The sequence below is a fragment of the Camelus bactrianus genome, chromosome X, assembly GCF_048773025.1.
Source record: "Camelus bactrianus isolate YW-2024 breed Bactrian camel chromosome X, ASM4877302v1, whole genome shotgun sequence".
Lineage (NCBI taxonomy): Eukaryota > Metazoa > Chordata > Mammalia > Artiodactyla > Camelidae > Camelus > Camelus bactrianus.
In genome coordinates, this window is record NC_133575.1 from 62,405,849 (window position 1) to 62,427,174 (window position 21,326).

Below are 21,326 nucleotides of genomic sequence, written 5' to 3' on the forward strand. Positions count from 1 at the left end.
ATTTAGTACATTTAAGTAGGTCTACATCTATCAAAAATTCATGTAAGATCTAGCACTGGAACTCTAAGGAAAGTTTGGTCTGCCTGTGTTTCAAAAAGGCATTCTATTGGGAAACAAACTAACACAGGATTAATCTTAGCAGTTACATGAGTTGGGGAAACTATAACCTTGATATTATAGATATTTAAAATTAACTCCAAGGTATTACTAATAAAAAAGTGTACATAAATCGCTTCTTGGCCTTTTGGCTAAGATCAAATGTGAAAAGTGTACACAGACTGCTAAAAGTATCTTCAACACATATCAAACATTTTTAATTCTATTATCTCCAAATTATGTGAAAACCTTGCTCCACATGGAGAGTTTAGATTTGGGTAACTAGGGTACATAAGAGGGAAGGTTACAAAGTATATATGTACACACATATACATGTATGTGCAATTTTCCAACACATCATACTCTCCATCACCTACCAGCCTTTGAATACTACTTGGCCTAGAATATGCTGAACCAATCCCACCTCACCAAGCTAATTCCTATTTATATTTCAGATAACAGCCTATATCATCTGCATTATAAAGCCATCCATACCCAAATCCAAATTACAAAGGCTTCTTGTGTGTTCAATAGTATACAGTATCTCCCCTATCATAGCACTTTTTAGGCTTTTCATGTCTGTCTTTCTTACTACAATATAAGTGTATACAATATATATTGCAAGAGCAGAGACTATTTCCTCATCACTGTGCATCAAAAGTCTGACACATGTTAAGCATTCAAACATTTGTGGAATTAATTATCAACAGGTCATTACATACCTTACAAATAAGTACTTGCAGTGAAGGATGTCTATAAATGGAATCTTTTTGAAAATGATTGACTTGTTGTCCACAAGCTGTGCAGCTCACAATCCCATGAAGCCCATCTTCTAGGAGAAAGGAGTGACCATTATTCACACATATACACACATACAGAAAGATACATACTTTAGTCAGCGTTTTCCAACATTTGTATTGGAAATCAAATACCTCATAATTCTTAGGAAAATGACATTCTGGACGCAAGTAAAAAGGTTAATAATTTTATGGACTTACTAAAAACATGACAACCTTGGCAAATTCCAGAGCTAACTTGCTCCTTTTTACAGATGCAAACCGTATTTCTCACAACTTGATATAGCATGAAGAGATTCCATAAAAGAAGTTCTAAAAATAAGGGCCAAGAGCTCTTTTTCCATTTTGCTACTGCTTTGCAAATAAATTTAGTATCAGTTCTTGAATAATGGGGAAGCAAGTGAAATATATGAAACAGATTCTTTTTGTAACCCTGCACTTAAGTTAGGTATGCTGTAAAGTTTTTATTCTTGAAATGGAATTGTCTGCACAGATCCTTTCAATAGCATGTAAAAACCTGCAAACTTTATATTACCAGTTTCCTTCCTAAGATTTATTTCAATACTATTCACAATCCCCCATTAACCTTTCTTTCTTTCTATGTCTATTCCACTGTCTAATCTGTATCAGCACTGTCTACTATTTCCAACAAAGGACAAATTAAGACTTGCAGGTATATCTATCTTGGCAGCACAACCTCAAAATGGCTGGGTTTTAACAGAGTCCCATTCTGCAGTATCTGCAGAAAAACGGGATTCAAAATAGCCTACACAAGAATAAGGAACCTCTCCTGCCTCATTCTTGTCCCTAGTTCTGCACAGTGCTTCACAATCTGAGCTGAACATCAGAATCATCCAAAGAATCTTTTTAAAAACAGGGACAGTCATTCCCACCCCTAAACCACTGAATGGGAATCTCCTGGAAACTTTTTTTTTAAGTTTTACAGGTGACTCTGATGTGCAATCAAAACCTTGATCCAACTAAGATGGAGATTATGATTCAAAAGAGGCCAGTGAAAATGCCTGCATTCACCAAAACAAAAAACAAAAAAAGGGGAGATGACTTAAAAAAAGAGAGGAAAATAACCTGTATCTATCTCTAAATAAAAGACAAAACAACCCACACATTTCTCACCTTTTAATTTTCTATTTTGTGTTTTTCTTAGTTTTACAATCCAAAGCACCATGGACCAAATCACTATCACAATTTTTTTTTTTGCAAGAGTTAAAAAAGTTTAAGCAAGGTATAAGGGCACTACCATACTTCTCCAGAAAATATAAAGCATTTGAAGACTTACTATAAAAGCTGCTAATATTTTATTTTAAATCATATTATCCTGTATTACTGCTTGATCTTGAGTATTCATATATTCTGTATTTGTTTTAACATAAACAAATATACAGTGTGCTTTTTCATTTCAAATAATGATTGCATTCAGATACACTAACAAGATAAATAAAAGCTAGAGTTTGAATGTTCATCCAATGTTAGATAATATTTATTAAGCATCTTCTATGTGCTTTTGCACATATATTGCTCAAGAATTAAACAAAATTAGGTGACTCTTTGGAGAATTTCTCCCATATGTGCACAAGGAATCATATAAAGGATATTCATTGCAGCACTAATTAGCAAAGTAGAAAAATTTGAAAACAGGAAATTGAAAATAACTTCACGTTTGGGAAATAGTGGTTTACTCATACAACTGAATTCTATAAAGCAATAAAAAATAAAAACTAGATGTACTTTTACTTATATGAATACATTTCAAAAACAATGTTGAATAAGAAATGTTGCAAAAGGATATATACAGGATACTATTTTGTATATTTTTAAATGAAAAATACATGTTTTATGAATAAATATATAGAAAAATATTAAAACATGCATGGAAACAACATACACACATGCATACAAGCTTGAGGATAATCATAACCTGAGGTTTGGAAGGAAGGAGAAATGGATGAGAGTAGGACTAAACCAATATTTTATTTAAATGAGACCTGAAGCAAATATTGTAAAATGCTGAAATGTTATTTTACTGTATGTACTTGTTTCTCTATGTGTATGTTTTAAATTTTTATTTTTAGTTATGAAATATCTTAATGATTATAATACATACAGTACGTAAATGGAAAAGACGCACTTTCATTTCTGAGCTCAATACATTCTATCAGTTTTAAAGAGAGAACAAAATTACTGTGCCTTATAGAAAAATTAGGTATAAAATATGTTTCCTAACAATTAAACTAAGGAAAGGATTCAAAATAGGCTATAGTATTTAAAAAACAAAGGTTCTTGAAATAGTCACTATAGCTATAGCTTTGTGTTTTACTTTGTTTCAGATCAGTGTAAGATTATTTTATGCATCAAGTTTACCTTCTTGACAGTTTCCTAAATTAGACTTCAATTTTAGAACTAACTTTCCTAGGAAGTTTGAATATTAACTAGCAATTCAGTACCTCAGATCACTAGTTTATTCATACATTGTATATAGGTAAACATGATTAAATTTCCTGTGTGATTTCTAACAACTTAAAAGATGTAGCAAATCATTAAGACAGAAATTAACATGAAAGACTAAGTGCTATTATATGGCTATAAGCATACATATTCCCTTAAGCACGATATAAACATTATTACACAGAACACTCAATAAAATGTTCCAGAAACATTATCAGCTCAGACCAAATACCAGCAGCAGAGCAAAATGGCACTGGAAATACCCTCCCCAATAACTGTAGTCCTTTTTTATTCTCCCTTTTAGCCCTTATCCACATTTCAGACACTGACTGCTCCAGAGTCCCTCCCCCAAAAGACACCAATTAGATATTAATTTTGACACAATGCAGTACATTTAGTTATCTGTCTTCTCTAGAGAACGTATAATCAGAAGATCTTACTACTGGTCCTTATCATCATCTTCTACTTACTGATTCTCTTATTTTAAGAATACCACTTCGCTTTGGTGAGCTCTGTTGATGCAATGGCAGTCTCCCTACCATAAATTTGATTCTCAATAAATCTTCCTAATGCTTGAAAAGGGTAGAACACCCCCTTGTGGACAAAAGGCTAAACAATAGTTCCTTGATTTTTCTCCAACAACCTAATGAATTATTGAATCTGAAAACTGATATATATACATATATTCATATATGTGTGTGTATCTATATAATGAATACAAATATATTTTACTAGTACCATCAAGATATCATATAGCACTGAAATTAAAATCTACACAAAATTTCACTGATAGAACTATGCTATAATTTCAAAATTAACATGATAAATATTAAACAGATACGCTTCCATTATACTTCTATTTAGAAATTCAGTGTCACAGTCTATCTTTTAGAGATTCATTCCTTTTATAGTCATGGATTCTGGCTCTGTTAATCTGCCCCAAAAATACATATAGGCACTATTTTAAAATCACACACAAATAAGTGGGACACATACTTCATTGGCATAAATTTCTAAATGAATCCTCCTCATGCTAACTTTCTACAGATGATTAGCCAGTATGGTGTGTATAAGTGAGGGTAGACAGACAAAAGGAGAGGCAGCCCAGACGATGGAGAGAAGGTTACCAGCTCTAGTTCCCTTCTTTATACCCATCTCTACTTTGCTATCCTTAGATCAATAGATCTCTGACTTTAACACACATAAGAACAAACTGGGGCACAGTTGTGACATCATTCCCAGAAATTCTAAATTGTTGTGAGTGGAGTCAAGAGATCGTGAAGGCCACAGGCAAGATGTTGTCCAAATCTAAAATTCTTTCGGGGTGAGTAGGAACACATGGTATTCTGGCATATAAGCATTACAGAACTAACGTGTGCAAGAAGGAACTACTAAGCTTCTTGAGATAACTTAATAGCCACTGAAGGCAAAGGTGTTTCGACAAATGGTGTTTAACCTTTTCTGCTTCAGAGCTCAGAGAGAAACAGAAGTTATTTTTAAGTAGTGCTTTTAATAAACAATGGGCAGAAAAGTGGAGGTATTTTTAGTAAGCACATCAGATTTTCCAATATGGTCATAAACAGCAATTTAAACTCATGTTTTCATTTTCACTTGTATTTACCTCCGCGTTTTTTGAGATTTTCAGTTTTCATTTTACTTCTGCTTCTAAATTCAGGCCCTTTAAAATCATCTTTGTCTTCATTCAGCACTGGCTCTGGCTGTACAATCACTGTACCTAGAATGATTTCATTTAAAAAACCATTACACATATTAAATGTGCAAGTGAAGTACAAGACTTCAGTTCAGATAAAGCCAACATTGCTGGTACATAGTTTTGTTTCTTTCAAGCTTTCAATACTTGTATAAGGACCTCTCAAGAATAAATAAAACAGGGAAATAGTAAAAGGGCCAGGTGTCAACAATCAGATTACTTGTTGGAATATAGTTCATAAAAATAGGGGGGCAGGATTCTGAACTGATTATAACAAAAATATGTGAATAAAGTAGAAAGCCTCAGCCCAGTTCTGAATTTTTATAGTGCCTATCACAAAAGTTGTTTTGAATATGAACATCCATGCTAAATTCCATAGTTTATAAAATAAAAGGATCAGAAGAGAAAACTTTAAAAAGACATCCTATTCTTCTCATTAGTCAAATCATAAATGCAGAAAAAGATTTTTAAGGGTTGTTTTATATTGTTTTGGAAGAGGATAATGGAGGGCAATGTGAGAAGTTAATTCTGCTATTACTGCTATACCTATTCTGCAGCATTTCCCTACTAGTATGTCAAAGTTTCAGTACTATGCAAAGTCCTTAAAAGAGTTTTAAACAGAATACTGTTTAAAGATACTTAAGCTCAAATGCTCTTAACAATAAATTGCAGAATGAGATCAACTGTTGGTCTCCATGGGAATCTTTTAGAAAGAATGTACTTTCTGACCTATAAAATATGTGAACTGAAGAGACAGACTGCTAATTTAAGTTTTCATTTTAATCTCTCAAGAGCAAATAAAGCAGGGGCATAGCAAAAAGGGTCCATTTACCCACATTGCAGGGCTTAGTAATTGAGCATTATTGGCAACAATTAACAGTCATCCCTTGGTATCTGTGGGGGATTGGTTCCAGGACCCCCTTGGATACCAAAATCCGTGGATACTCAAGTCCCTTATATTAAATGGCATGGTATTTGCATATAACCTACCTCTATTCTCCTGTATACTTTAAATCATCTCTAGATTACTTATAATACCTAATACAATGTAAACACTATGTAAATACAGTTGCCGGCAAATAACTCAAGTTTTACTTTAATGAACTTTCCAGAATTTTTTTCCCCTGAATATTTCTGATCTGCAGTTGGTTGAATCTGTGAATGTGGAACCCACGGATATGTAGGGCTGACTGTAAAATCTAGTAGTTGTCAGGAGCTGTCTCCCTGAAACATGGGTCTATGTTATTCAGCAAGTAGGTTTCAGCAAGATACAGCATCTAGTTAAATGAATTTCTGAGTCTCTGAAAAGGGGGGGGGGCGGGTGGACAGGGCACAGAGGACTGAGTTTTTACAAACTGGTAAAGTTAAATAATCTACACACACACAAAAAAATCTTTATTCACAACAACCATTTCACATGTATACTCTCAGAGAAGCCCTGGCATTTGAAAAAAGCTAAAGATTTATAATTAACAAAAAAAAATAGATTTATTTCTGAAGATTCTTCTCTAAATGGAAGCAAAGCAGCAGAGTGGAAAGAGCACTCACTAGCTTTGGATTCAGGCAGACCTGGGTTCAAATCTTAGCTTCTCAATTTAAAGCTGAAAAAGTTCCTTGAGCTCTGAATTTGTTCCTTCATCTCTACAAGTAGAAACAATAACTACCTTACAGCATTGTTTTGAGGATTAAATGAGTTAATTTTTTAAGAGTCTGGTACCTATACATACTCAATATAGTATTGTAACAATAATTATAATCAACCAAATTTACTCTTATGAAACAGATTTACTTTTGGTTTGGTAGGAGAGAATTACCTTTAGTTCAGGTTAGTAACATCCCATGCTAACTTTCCTCCACGGTATCATTAAAAGAAACATTTAAATTCTTAATTCTTAGCTTACCCAGTGGCCATCATTAAGGATTCCCAGTGACAACCACTGAGAATGTAACACTCCAAGGTGAATCATTGCCCACGGGACTCAACTCAAATTCCCATGTTAGTTGTTTCTGCCCCAGGGCACCAAAGCCAATACATATCATCAATGATTTTCAAAGCCAAGTAAATGGTAGGCCTATCAATTTTCCTTTTATTTTTCTTCGTTGTCTCATTCATTTCTTTTCCTCATTTCATTTCTCATCTATTATAATTTCTAATTTGTCCTAGTCAAGCAGTATCTTCTATCCATCATTTTTTAAACTTCCATAATCAAAACGTAAGTATAGACATAAACGTAAGTATAGACAGAGAACAAAGTAGTAAAACACTTCTGTAAGTGATCTGTAAGAATAAACTTGAAAAAACTGCTAAGAGCCTTAGACATATTATTCAGTAAAGAAAAGAAATCTAAACTTTGATTCTGAAAAACCTAGAAATTACCAAGACCCTTGTCATTCTCTCATCATGTAATCACACTGCTCTCAGACTTGGGCTATGAAAAGTTTGAGATTTTCATTTGGCTTCTCCCTCCCTCCTTCCATCTGGCCCCAATTTGGTCAATGAGATTTTAAGGTTAGAACAACAGTTGAGAGGAATGTGACAAGGCACTTTTAAAAACATAATTACTAGAAATATACCTAAATCTCTCTTCAATAGTTTAACTTCAGCTTTGAGTCTTAGGGAATTTAAGAATGCAGTAAGACTAAACTAGAATAAAGGTTTGGTTTTTTTTTTAAGTTTTCAGACATTGATTTTCAATAAAATAAGCACATTAAAATTTATTGAACCAAAACTTAATATACTAAACTTTTAAACCAATTTCCACATTCAAGTTTAATTTGGAAATAAAATCCCATTTCTAAAACCCATTTGAAAGAGAAAATAAGGTTTTTCATTTTCAAATCTGACTGAATATTCTAAATTTTTAACCTCAGTAACACACACTATCATTACCTAATACATTTCCAGACCATCACTATTAAAATGCCAAGTTTGGTTTTTTACACACAACTAACGGTAATCAAGTTCCAATTTAATAATGGCATTTAAAAATACATTTCAACCATAACTTCTTATGAAAAATTAATACACTTTACCTTTTGGCAAGCTTTGCATAGTAATATCATTTTCTGAATTTTCATTAGAAGCATCTTCATTTACAGTTTCATCCAAAGGTTTTTCATCATCAGATTCTACATACTTAGTTACAATTGAAGGTTTCCTATGAAAGAATTAAGTGCACAGAATTATGGACATTTCTGATAGTTGGAAAAACACCCAAAGAACATAAATAACATGTTTAGGTTGAGCAGTTGCTCTTAACCAGGAATACATATTAGAATCACCTAGGGAAGCATACACTTCTATACTGTAGAACTGAATATTATGATTTAGTAAGTCTGGGGTAGGACCAAGTCACGTGCATTGAAAAAGCTACCAGGGGTTGTGAAGAGAACTCCTATTTAAGAAGCACTACTTTAGGGAGTAAGTTAATAACAAGTAAGTTGTGATTATTAAGAGTCATTCCCACTGGTTTATAGAAACAAAAGTCCAATAGAATAAACTGCAAACTTCTAATAAAAGCTATACTCCACAGTATCTGCATAATAACTTAGTGTTACAGTATACTTGGAAGAAGTTTCAGTCTTTATGTACAATTCACTTTGGCAATTTAACACAGAAAAGTATTTTTACTACTATCTGATCTTATAACTTCCTCATAACTATGATGGCTACCACTCCCCATCCTAGACAATTTCATATAACCCTAAAAAAAACATAGTCCTAATGAAGCATTTACCAATTTATTTACTCTTTTCTCCTTTTTTTAAAGAAATTACCTACATATTGCAAGTGCCACTAATATATAATAAATCCCCAGACACTTTTAATTAAAATTAAGTCAGAATGAATTGGTAATTGTTGAATTCAAATGATAGATACAAAAGCATTCAATATACTATACAGCCCATTTTTAATATGTATGTTTGTATAAAATAGTTTACTTAGAACAAGAGTACCTGAAGTTTAGAAAAAAAGAAAGAAACTTTTTCCCTTGAACATCAACCAACCTCTTTGATCGTGATGATCCTGATGATTTGGACTTTTCTGAAGAGCTAGCTCCCTAAATGTGAGAAATAAATAGAAAGGTGAGTAAAACTCTCAAAGAAACATCCCTACAATTAAATATTTCCCTACACCAGTATCTCTAATACAGTGACAGAATGAGATATAATTTATACACCTAGAATATTTTTCTAAAGGAAGCATCAAAAACTAATTCTTGTTTACTCTTAAGGTTTCCTTGATTTAAGATCAATTTTTTAATAAAATTGTTACTGTTAAATTTTGAGGTGTAGAGGTGATACACTGCTGTATTATGATCTTGGCCTAAGTCAACAAAGACAAAAAAAAAAAAAAAGGTGTAGAGGTAATCAGATCCCAAGAGAGGTAGAAAGTTTTAAAGATTTAAAAATGTATTATTTTCTCTATCCTAACATCTAGCACAGAGTACCTTCTATAATTTCTTTTGAGATATAGACCAGTATTTTGCCAGTATAATCAGTATATTTTATTGAATTTAGTTCTTCACACTAGGCGGAAAGAATCCTAAAACCATAGTTTAGGCTGGGGTATCAGGTGAAGGGCTTCAGGATGGGTTCCTATAATAATGTTTAAGAGACTCTGAATTATCTGGTTTTAAGACATCTCAGAACCATGGAGTTATGCCTATAACAACCACCTTGAGCACCACTGTTGCAATATAATAACATTCAAATACCTATCCGTTTGCAAGCCTTCCGTTGTCTGACTTTAGGTATACTGCTGAAGCAAGCAAACCACAATAACAACAAAAACAATGAATACTATCAAAAAATGGACAACTACCCAAAATGAAGTAACATAATAATACTTGAGTTTAACAGTAAACTTAAACACATGCATCCATTAAATAAAAGCAGTCGATGACCTATACTCTAGTTGGTTAGTATCTTTTAAATGCTTCAAATTATTCTTACCTCTTCCTTGCTGTTTTCCATCATATCAGAGTTATTTCCAGAACCACTAATTTTATCTTAAAAGAGAAGAAATAAAAACATTATTTATCTCTTTGGTACATTATCAAACAGAGCACCAAAATCTATAATTCCATGAACCCATTTTTCAATCTATGAAGTGTGGCAGTACTGGTAATACTTTACTTACATTAAAATATTCCTAGAAGAGTTTCCTGAATAGAATTACTCTCTTTTGACACACTAACTCCTTCTTAAAAGCATTTATAAAAAAAAAAAAAGCAGTTTGGTATCATAACATTTCCTAGTGTAATTTTTTTAAGGTTTTTCTCTTAAAAGAAAATTTAAGCTCCATATTCTACTAAAAATAAAATCATACTATTAATAAATTGTATTTTCCTTTACCATAAGACACTAAAAAAAATGGCAATCTAAATCTAAAGGAGGCAGAGGGAAGAAAATAATTAATATTAGAGCAGAAATTAATGAAACAGGGAATAGAAAAACAACAGAGAAAAATCAACAAAACCAAAATCATTTTTTTGAAAACTGAAAAAAGTCTTAGGCTAGATAAACCAAGAGAAAAAGGAGACAAGACTCAAATAACTAGAATCAGAAATTAAAGAAGGGATGTTACTACTTATCTTAAGGAAATAAAAGGATCATAAAGGAATAACACGAACAATTGCCTTATTCCAAAAAAACAGATAACCTAAATGAAATGGAAAAACTCCTAAACACAAACTACTGAAACGGACTCCTGAATAGCCAATGTGAATAGAAGTATAACTGAAAAGACTGAATTAGTAATCAAAAAACTACCCACAAAGAAAAGTAAAGGTCCAAACGGTTTCACCACTAAATTGCACCAAACATTCAAAGAAAATAAAGAATTAACACCAATTCTTCACAAAATTTTACTAAAAAGGTGGGAACACACCCCAACTCATTTAACAAGACCAGTAGGATAGAAACCAGAAAAGATACCACAAAAATAGAAATCTACAAACCAGTATCACTTATGAATATTGATGTAAAAGCCCTCAATAAAATACTAGCAAAAACTTCAAAACAATAAAAGACATCTTTCTGCTGCAGACTGGGAGAAAATATTTGCAAAAGACGTATCTAATAAAGAACTATTATCTAAAATATACAAAGAACTCTTAAAATTCAACAATAATAAAATAAACAACATGATTAAAAATAGGCAAAGATCTGAAAACATCTTACCAAAGAACATGTGCAGATGACAAATGAGCAAATAAAAAGATGTTTCACATCATATGTCAATAGGGAATCAGAAATTAAAACAATACTACACATCTATTAGAATGGAAAAAATGCAGAACATTGACACCACCAAATGATGTTGAGGATGTGGAGCATACAGCCACTTTTGGCAATTTCTTAGAAAATTAATCATTCTCTTACCAGATGATCCAGCAGTCACACTCCTTGATATTTACCCAAATAAGTTGAGAACTAAGTCTATTCAAAAACCTGCACAAAGATGCTTATAAACATCTTTTTATTTATAGAAACATCTTTATAAGTAGCTTTTTCCATAACTGTCAAAATGTAGAAGTAACCAAGATGTCCTTCAGACGGTGAGTGGATAAAATAACTGGTACATTCAGACAATGGAATATTATTCCACTCTGCAAAGAAATAAGTTATCAAGCCATGAAAAGACATGGAGAAACTTTAAATGCATATTACTAAGCGAAAGAAGACAATCTGAAAAGGCTACATATTGTATGATTCCAAGTGTATGACACTCTGGAAAAGACAAAACTGTGGAGACAGTAAAAATATGAATGGTCGCCAGGGGTTAGGGGAAAAAGGAAGGGTGGATAGATGGTACAGAAGATTTTTAGTTCAGTGAAACTAACCTGTATGATATTATGATAGATGTCATTATACACTTGTCAAAATCCCTAGAATGTATAATAAAATTAATTTTACAGTAGTGAAATCTAATGCAAACTATGGATTTTGGATGATACTGACTTATCACAATAGGTTCATCAATTGTAACAAATGTGCAACTGTGGTGAGGGATGTTGACAGTGGGGGAGGCTGTACATGTGTAGAGACAGATGCATCAGAAATTTCTGTACTTTCCACTCAATTTTTCTGTGAATATAAAACTGCTCTAAAAATTAAAATTTATTTTTAAAAATTCTAAAAACTTCCTCAACTATCTACAGAATACCCACAGGTAACATCATACTTAATGGTAAGAAAAAAAATTAATGCTTTCCCTCTAAGATTAGAACAAGACAAGGAAATCTGCTCTTAGCACTTTCCTTCAACACTGTAACGGGGATTTTAGCCAGAGCGAGAAAATAGAAATAAAAGGCATCAAGACCGAAAAGGAAGAAATAAAACTATCTATCTTTGAAGATAACATTATCTTATATGTAGAAAATCCCAAGGAATCCACTAAAAAATATTAGAACTAATAAATGAGTTCAGAAAGGTTGAAGAATATAAGAATAATATACAAGGGTGGGAAGGGTATAGCTCAGTTAGAGTGCATGCTTAGCATGCATAGGTCCTGGGTTCGATCCCCACTACCTCTATTAAAAAATATATAATAATAAACAAACTCATTACCTCCCCAAAAAAATTTTTTTAAAAAGAATAATATACAAAAATCAATTGTATTTCTATATACTTGCAAAGAAAAATCTGAAAATAAAATTAAGAAAACATTCCATTTACAATAGAATCAAAAAGAATAAAACGCTTAGGAATAAACTTAACAAAACTTATACTCTGAAAACTACAAAATATTATTGCAAGAAATTAAAGATTTAAATCAATGGTAAAACACTGCATGTTCATAAAATGGAAGACAACATTAAAATGGTAATACTCCCCAAACTGATCTACAGTTTAAAAAAGGCAATCCGTGTCAGAATCCCACTTGACTTCTTTGTAGAAACTGACAAGCTCATTCTAAAATTCATGTAGAATGAAAATGGACCCAGAGTAGACAAAATAATCTTCAAAAGGAAAAACACAACAGGAAGACTTACGCTTCATGATTTTAAAACTTTTTAAACAAATATAATCAGTACAGTATAGTACTGGCAAAAGGATAGACTTAAGAATCAATGGAAAAGAACTAAAAGTCCAAGAGGAGGGTATAGCTCAGTGGTAGAGCACCTGCTCAGCATGTACAAGGTCCTGGGTTCAATCCTCAGTATCTCCATCAAAAAAATAAATAAATCTAAGTATCCCTCCTTAAAAAAAGACATAATATTATAAAAAAAAAAAAACCTGAAAGTCCAGAAATAAACCTATATATATATGGTCGACTGATTTTTCAACAAGAATGCCAAGACCGTCCAACAGGGAGAGAATAGTCTTTTCAACAAATGGTGCTGGCACAACTGTGTATCCACATGCAACAAATGAAGTTGAGGATCAGCCTTACAACCACATATAAAAATTAACTCCAAATGCATCAAAACTATAAGATTCTTAGAAGAAAATATTGGGGTAAATCTTCATGACCCTGGATCTAGTAATAGATTTTTAGGCATGATAAGAACAGAATGAGCAACAAAAGCAAAATTAGATACACTAGACTTTACCAAAATTAAAAATGTGCTTCAAAAAACACAATTAAGAAAATTAAAGAAAACCAACAGAATGGTGGAAAATATTTGCAAATCGTGTATCTAACCCAAATGCCCAAATGCCCACTGACGGATGAATGATAAAACTAAACACACACACACACACACACACACACACACAATGGAATGCTATTCAGCCTTAAAAGGGAAGAAAATTTTGATACATGCTACAACACTGATTAACCTTGAAGGCATTATGCTAAGTTAAATAAGCCAGACAGAAAAAACCAAATATTGTATGATCCCACTATATGAGGTTCCTACAGTACTCATATACATAGAGACAGAATGTAGAACAGCAGTTGCCAGGGACTGAAGGTAAAGAGGACTGGGAAGTTAGTGATTTTAGTCGGTACAGAGTTTCAGTTGGAGAAGACGGAGAATTTCTGGAGATGGTGGTGATGGTTACACAACAATGTGAATGTACTTAATGTCACAGAACAGTATACTTAAAATTGGTTAAATGGTAAATGTGATACCATGCATATTTTATCATAATAAAGTCTAGGATATATAAAGAATTCTTATACATCAACAACAAAAGATAAACACCTAATTAAAAATGTGCAAAGGATCTAAATAGATAGTTCTCCAAGGAATATATACAAATTACCAATAAGCACATAAAGAGATGCTCAATATCAATAGCCAAATATAGTAAGACACACTTCACATGTACTGGGTTGGCTAAAATTAAAAAGTCAGATAATAACGATTGTTGGCATGAACGCAGAGAAATCTGAATCCGTATACATGTTGGTGGGAATGCACAGTGGTGCAGCCACTGTGGGAAACAGTTTGATATTTCCTCAAAGGATTTAACAGTTACCATATAACTCAGCAATTCCACTCCTAGGCATATAACCAAGAGAAGTTAAAATATACGGCCACACACAAACCTGTTCACAAATGTTTATAGTAGCATTATTCATAATAGCCAAAAGGTAGAAACAAGCTGTTACTGTCTATCAACAAATCAAACAAATGTGGTATATCCATATAAAAAATGTTATTTGGCCATAAAAAGAAATGAAGTACTAATAGACACTAAAACATAAATAAATCTTGAACACATTATGCTAAGTGAAAAAAGCCAATCACAAAGGACCATGTGCTATACAATGTCAATCGTAAGAAGGTCTGAAATAGCGAAATCTATGAAGACAGGAAAGTAGGTTGGTGGTTAGTTAAGGCTGGGGATAGGAGGCGATACCTAAGGGTACAGGGCTTCTTTTTCAGGTGATAACAACGTTATAGAATTTACTGTGGAGATGGATGCATGTATCTGTGAACATACTAAAGACTACTAAATTGTACGCTTTGGTGAATTGTAAGCTATGTAAATTATATCTCAACAATGGTGTTAAAAGTTTATTGGTCCTTAGGGAAATGCAAATTAAAATCACACTGTAATATCACGAAGTATCAGAAAGTCTATTTTTTTTTTAACAGTGGTAAAACCAAATGCTGGAAAGGATGTAGAGGAATGGATCATTCTTACATTGCTGTGAGAATATAAAATGGTATGGCCACTCTGGAAAACAGTTTAGGAGCGTCTTAAAAAATAAAAATAAATATGCAACCATCATACACCCCACCAACTGAATTCCTGGGCATATATATACCAGAGAAATGAAAACTTATGTTGACATGAAAACCTGTACACGAATGTTTACCAGCAGCTTTATCTGTTTTTTTTTTAAATCAAACAACTCTCTGTTGTTTATTTATGGATACGCTCATCACTCTTATTTCCCAGGAGAAAAGACATTTTAACACCCAAAGAGTAGAAAGCGTAGAATAAAAGCTCGTCCATTAGGCTGCCCTGAAGTAGTTAGAGTCTACACCTGCAGCAGCACGCTGGCTGATGCATCTGGGTTGTAATGCAGGTATGTGAGGAGCCACATGCCGTTTTTTTTTTTTTAATAGACTTTATTCTTTTAGAGCAGTTTCAGGTTCACAACAGAATTGAACAGAAAATATAGAGAGTTCGCATATAGCCCTCCCCACCCACATATACTCCCCTCCCCTCAACATCCCTCATCAGTGTGGCATATTTGGTACAATCGATGAACCAACATGGACACATTATCATCGACCAAAGTCCATAGTTTACATTAGGGTTCACTCTTGATGTTGTACATTCTATGGGTTTTGACAAATGCATAATGACATGTAGCCACCACTACAGTATCATACAGAGTAATTTCATTGCCCTAAAAATCCCTTGTGCTCCATTTATTCATTCCTCCCTCCCTCCCTCTTCCCAAACCCCTGGAAACCACAATCTTTTTATTGTTTCTGTAGCTTTGCCTTTTCCAGAATGTCATTTGGTTGGAATCATACATTTTGCAGCCTTTCAGACTGGCTTCTTTCATTTAGTAATATGCCTTTTAAGTTTCTTGCATGTCTTTCATGGCTTGATAGATCATTTTTTTTACTGCACATATATTTTTTAATTTACATATATGTACTGTTCATTGTTTCTAAGAATGTTTAGAGTTTTAGCTTTTTAAACTTATATAGTTATTGAAGGAATATCAAAGCCAACCACAAAATAAGGATTAATTCAATAAGATACATACATCCTGCTATTACCAGCAACATTATTTGTAACTTCCAAGATATGGAAGCATCCTAAGTGCACATCAATAGTTGAAATGAAAATGAAGATGCAGTGTGTGTGTATATATACACACACACACACACACACATATATGTAATGGAATACACCTCACCCATAACAAAGATGGATATTTTGCCATTTGCAGCCCTTCATTCACTTTTTTTCCACTTCAAAAACCAGAAATTTGTAACTGGCAGAGACATTTCCATTACATCAAAAACAACAAAATACTTAGAAATAAACTTAATCAAGGAGGTTACCTATCCTCTGAAAACCGAAATGACACAAAGAAATGGAAAGACTTCTTGCGCTCTTGGACTGGAAGAATCAACACTATCAAAATGACCACATTACCCAAAGCAATCCACAGATCGAATGCAACCCCCATCAAAACCCCCAGCAGCTCTATCTGTAATAGCCCAAATCTGGGATGATCAGATATCCTTTAGCAGGTAAATGGTTACAAGCTGTGGTACATTCACATAGAACACTACGTTGCAATATAAAGAAAATAACTATTGACACATGCAACAACTTGGATGAATCTCGAGGGAATTGTGCTAAATGAAAAAAATAATACCAAAAGGTTATGTACTATGTGATTCCATTTATAGAACATGTTTAAAATGACAAAATTTTAGAAATGGAGGACAGATTAGTGATTTCCAGGTGTTAGGCACAGGTAGGAGTAGGAGTAGGGAGCTGAGTTTGATTATAAAAAGCACAAGATGAGGAATCTGTATCTCAACTGGAGTAATGAATATATGAATCAACTCAGGTAATAAAACTGTACAGAACTTAACAAAAACACAAAAGTACAAATAAAACTAAGAAAATCTCAATCAGATTGGTAGAGATCAATAACCTGATTATAATGATACATTATACCTCTATAAAATGTAAAATGTTGCTATCATGTGAAACTGAGCAAAGTATATAAGAGTTCTATATTAGTATTACAATTTCATGTGAATCTACAACTATCTCAATAAAAATATAACTTTAAAAAAAAACTAGGGATAGAGGGGAACTTCCTCAATTTGATAAAGAACATTTACAAAAAACCTTATATAGATACCATCATACTTAATGGTGAAAGAGTGAATGCTTTCCCACTAATATCAGAAACACCAAGAGGTGTCTGCTATCATGATCTTCTTCAAAATAATAAAAAATACATTAAGTCCTACCCAGCGTAATGAGGCAAGAAAAGGAATTAAAAAGCACACAGAGGGAAAGAAAGAAGTAAAACTGACCCTATCTGCTGACAAGATTAAGTAGAAAGTCCCAAGAAATCTAAAAGATGAAAAAGAAGCTACCTAGATGTAGTTCACAGGATACAAGGTCAATATAAACAACTGGATTCCTATATACCTGCAATGAACAATTGGAATTTGAAGTTAAAAAAAAAAAAAAGAGAATTTAAAATAGCGCCCCCCAAAATGAAGTACTTAGGTGAAAATGTAACAAAATATGTGCAAACTTAGTACATGGATAACTACAAAATACGAGGCCAACTGAGAGTTTCCATCAACATTTGGTTATACATTCCTATTCCTGGCATATATCTGGTCGACAACTATACAGTTTTATTGGAGAAAGGATTTGAAGAGCAAGTGTTCTGTACACTTTTTATTTTTTAATGTTTTCTATTCTAAGATTGGATAATTTCTATTATACCATCATCAAATTCACTGACACTACTACTGTTATCTCTAATCTGTTAAATATAATGATTTGCTATTCAGAAATTTTATTTTTCAGTTCTAGAATTTCAAATTGGTTCTTTTTATATTTTCTATGTCTATACTGAGATCTCCCACCTGTCAATTCATCAAAAATGGATCTGCTTTTTTATACTAAAGCATAGTTGTAATAGCTGCTTTAATAGTCTTGTCTGCTAATTTCAACATTTGAAACATACGTGGTTTGGTCTCTATTGACAGTCTTTCCTTTTGAGCATAGGCCACAGTTTCTTCTTTTTATATCTATCCAGTATTTCAGACTGGATACTGAGTACTTTTAAACATACAGTGAAAAACAACTGCATGCCACTATCTTCCTCTCAAGAGTTGATACTTTTGTTAATATTAGATAGTTAATAGTTAACTTAGCTGAAATCAAAACCCAAAATGTATGCCCTGTAGTGGAAGCAGAAGCTTTGTTCTGTTCTTTTAGCCCTAACTGGGCTGCCTAGGATCTGGGCTGCACTTGTGATTCAACCATATATGGTTAAGAGTTTTTGCAGGTTCTAGAGCTCCCAAACTGTAGATCTCTTCTAGATAGGATCTCCCCTCAACATTTTACTAAACCTGCTGTGGTCTCTCTAAATTCCTCTATACCTCATCAAGTAAGAATGCAGGTTTGTATCCAACTCTTTTAAATGAAACATAATTAACTTACAGTATTATATTAGTTTTAGGTGCATAACATAGTGATCTGATATTTTTATGTTACAAAATGACCACCACTACAAGTATAGTTATCAACTGTTACCAAAGTTATTACAATATTACTGACTATATTCCCCATGCTATACATCACATCCACATGACTTAATCTCTTCTTAATACTGAAAGTTTGTGCCTCTCAATCCCCTCCCCCTATTTCACCCATTCCCTCAACACTCTCACCTCTGGAAATCTCCAGTTTGTTCTCTGTATCTATGATGCTGTTTCTCTTTTATTTTGTTTGTTCATTTCTTTTGTTTTTTTGGATTCTACATATAAGTAAAATCATACAGTATTTATCTTTCTCTGTTGATTTATTTCACTTAGCATAATACCCTCTAGATCCATCCATTGTGGGAAATGGCAATATCTAATTCTTTTTATGGCTGCATAATATTCTATGGTGTGTGTGTGTGTGTGTGTGTGTGTGTGTGTGTGTGTGTAGATAGATAGATAGATAGATAGATAGTATGTGTGTGTATACAGACTACAGACACACACACTCCCCACAAACTTCTTTACCATTTATCTTTCACTGAACACTTAGGTTGCTTCCATACCTTCACTATGGTAAATAATACTGTGATGGACACTGGAGTGCAAAACAGTTTCTCAAATTAGTGTTTTCATTTTCTTCAGATAAACAGCCAGACATGAAATCGATGAATCCTATGGTATTTCTACGTTTAATGCTTTGAGGAACCGCCACATTGTTTTCCATAGTAGGAGCACCAGCTTACATTCCTACCAACAGTGCAAGACAGTAGCCTTTTTTCCACATCACCAACATCAGATGTTTGTGGTCTTTTTGACAATAGCTATTCTGACATGTGTGAAGTAATATCTCATTATGGTTTTAATTTGCATTTCCCTGATGATTAGTGATGGTGGGCAGTTTTTCATGTGCCTGCTGGCCATCTATATGTCTTCTTTGGGAGAATGTCTCCTTAGGTCCTCTACCCATTTTTTAATCAAACTGTTTGCTTTTTTGTTATTAAGATGTATGTATTCCTTACATATTTTGGATGTTAACCCATTAAAATATGTATCATTTGCAAATATATTCTCCCACTCAGTAGGTTGTCTTTCCCTTTTGTTGATGGTTTCCTTCACTGCACATAAGCTTTTTAGCTTGAGGCAGTCCAATTTGCTTATTTTTGCTTCTGTTTCCCTCACTTGAGAAGGTCAGAAAAAAAAAAAATACTGACCAATGTCAAAAAAAGTACTACCTACATTTTCTTCTAGGAATTTTATGGTTTTAGGTCTTATACTTATGTTCTATACTTAAGTTTTAATCTATTTTGAGTGTATTTTTGTATATGGTGTGAGGAAATGGTCTAGATTCATTCTTTTGCATATAACTATCCAGCTTTCCCAACACCAATTACTAATGAGGCTGTCTCTTCCCCATCATATATTCTGTCTCCTTTGTCACAGATTAATTGACCATAAAAGAGTGGGTTTATATCTGGGCTGTCTATTCTACTCCATTAATCTATGTTGTCAGTTTTTGTGCCAGTACCATACTGTTCTCACTACTATAGCTTTATAGTATGAATTGAAATCAGTGAAGTGTGTGATAACCAAGCTTTTATGTTCTTTCTTAAGATAGGGCTATATAAGGTCTTTTCTGGTTCCATACAGATTTTATGATTCTATCTGTTCTAGTTCTGTGAAAAATGCCATGGGTATCTCACGGATTTCATTGAATCTACAGATTGCTTTGGGTAGCATGGACATTTTAACAATATTAATTATTCCAATCCATGGACACAAATATCTTTCCTTTGTTGTATAATCCTCTATTTCTTTAAAATAATATCTTAAGTTTTCAAAGTACAGGTCTTTCATCTTCTTGGTTAAATTTATTCCTAGGCTTTTTTTCTGACACAACAGTAAACAAGATTGTTTAATTTCTCTTTCTAATAGTTTGTAATTAGTATATAGAAATACAACAATTTTGTATATTAATTTTTTTTATCTTGCAACTTTATGGAATTCATCTCTTCATCCTAATATTTTCTGGTGGAGTCTTTAGGGTTTTGGGGGGTTTTTTTTAGGGTTTTCTATATATAGTATCATGTTATCTGCAAATATTGACACTTTTACTTCTTTACAATTTGGATGCTTTCTATTTTTCTTGTTTGACTGCTATAATGAAGACTTCCAATAGTATGTTGAATAAAAGTGGCAAGAGTGGGCATCCTTGCCTTTTTCCTGATCTTAGAGAAAAATCTTTCAGCTTATTACCACTGAGTATGATGTTAGCTGTGGATTTATCACTAACGATCTTTATTATGATGAGGTATTCTCCCTTTATACCCTTTGTTGAGAATTTTTATCATAAATGGATGTTGAATTTTGTCAAATTCTTCTTCTGCATCTACTGAGATCATATGATTTTTATTCTTCGTTTTGTTAACATGGTGTATCATGTTGAATGATTTGCTGTTAATGAGCAATTCTTCCATCCCTGAAATAAATCCCAGTTGATCATAGTTATGATCCTTTTATGTACTGTTGAATTCTGATGGCTACTTTTTTTGGAATATTTTTATATCCATATTCATCAGAGAT

General features: G+C 33.0%; 1 protein-coding gene across 9 annotated transcripts in view; it reads right to left on the bottom strand.

Moving 5' to 3' along the window:
* The window catches only part of ATRX (ATRX chromatin remodeler), a 228,239-nt gene that overhangs the window by 149,212 nt on the left and 57,701 nt on the right, over window positions 1-21,326 (bottom strand). For 5 of the 9 annotated variants that reach the window (XM_045513403.2, XM_010950598.3, XM_045513400.2 and 2 more), the window contains 5 exons: window positions 10,024-10,079; window positions 9,076-9,128; window positions 8,101-8,225; window positions 4,978-5,091; window positions 819-928 (listed from right to left, as the gene is read on the bottom strand). In XM_045513403.2, the coding sequence (XP_045369359.1) occupies window positions 819-928; window positions 4,978-5,091; window positions 8,101-8,225; window positions 9,076-9,128; window positions 10,024-10,079 (458 nt within the window). The remainder of the gene's footprint in view (window positions 1-818; window positions 929-4,977; window positions 5,092-8,100; window positions 8,226-9,075; window positions 9,129-10,023; window positions 10,080-21,326) is intronic. The other 4 variants (XM_010950601.3, XM_045513404.2, XM_045513401.2 and 1 more) reach the window with 3 other exon arrangements.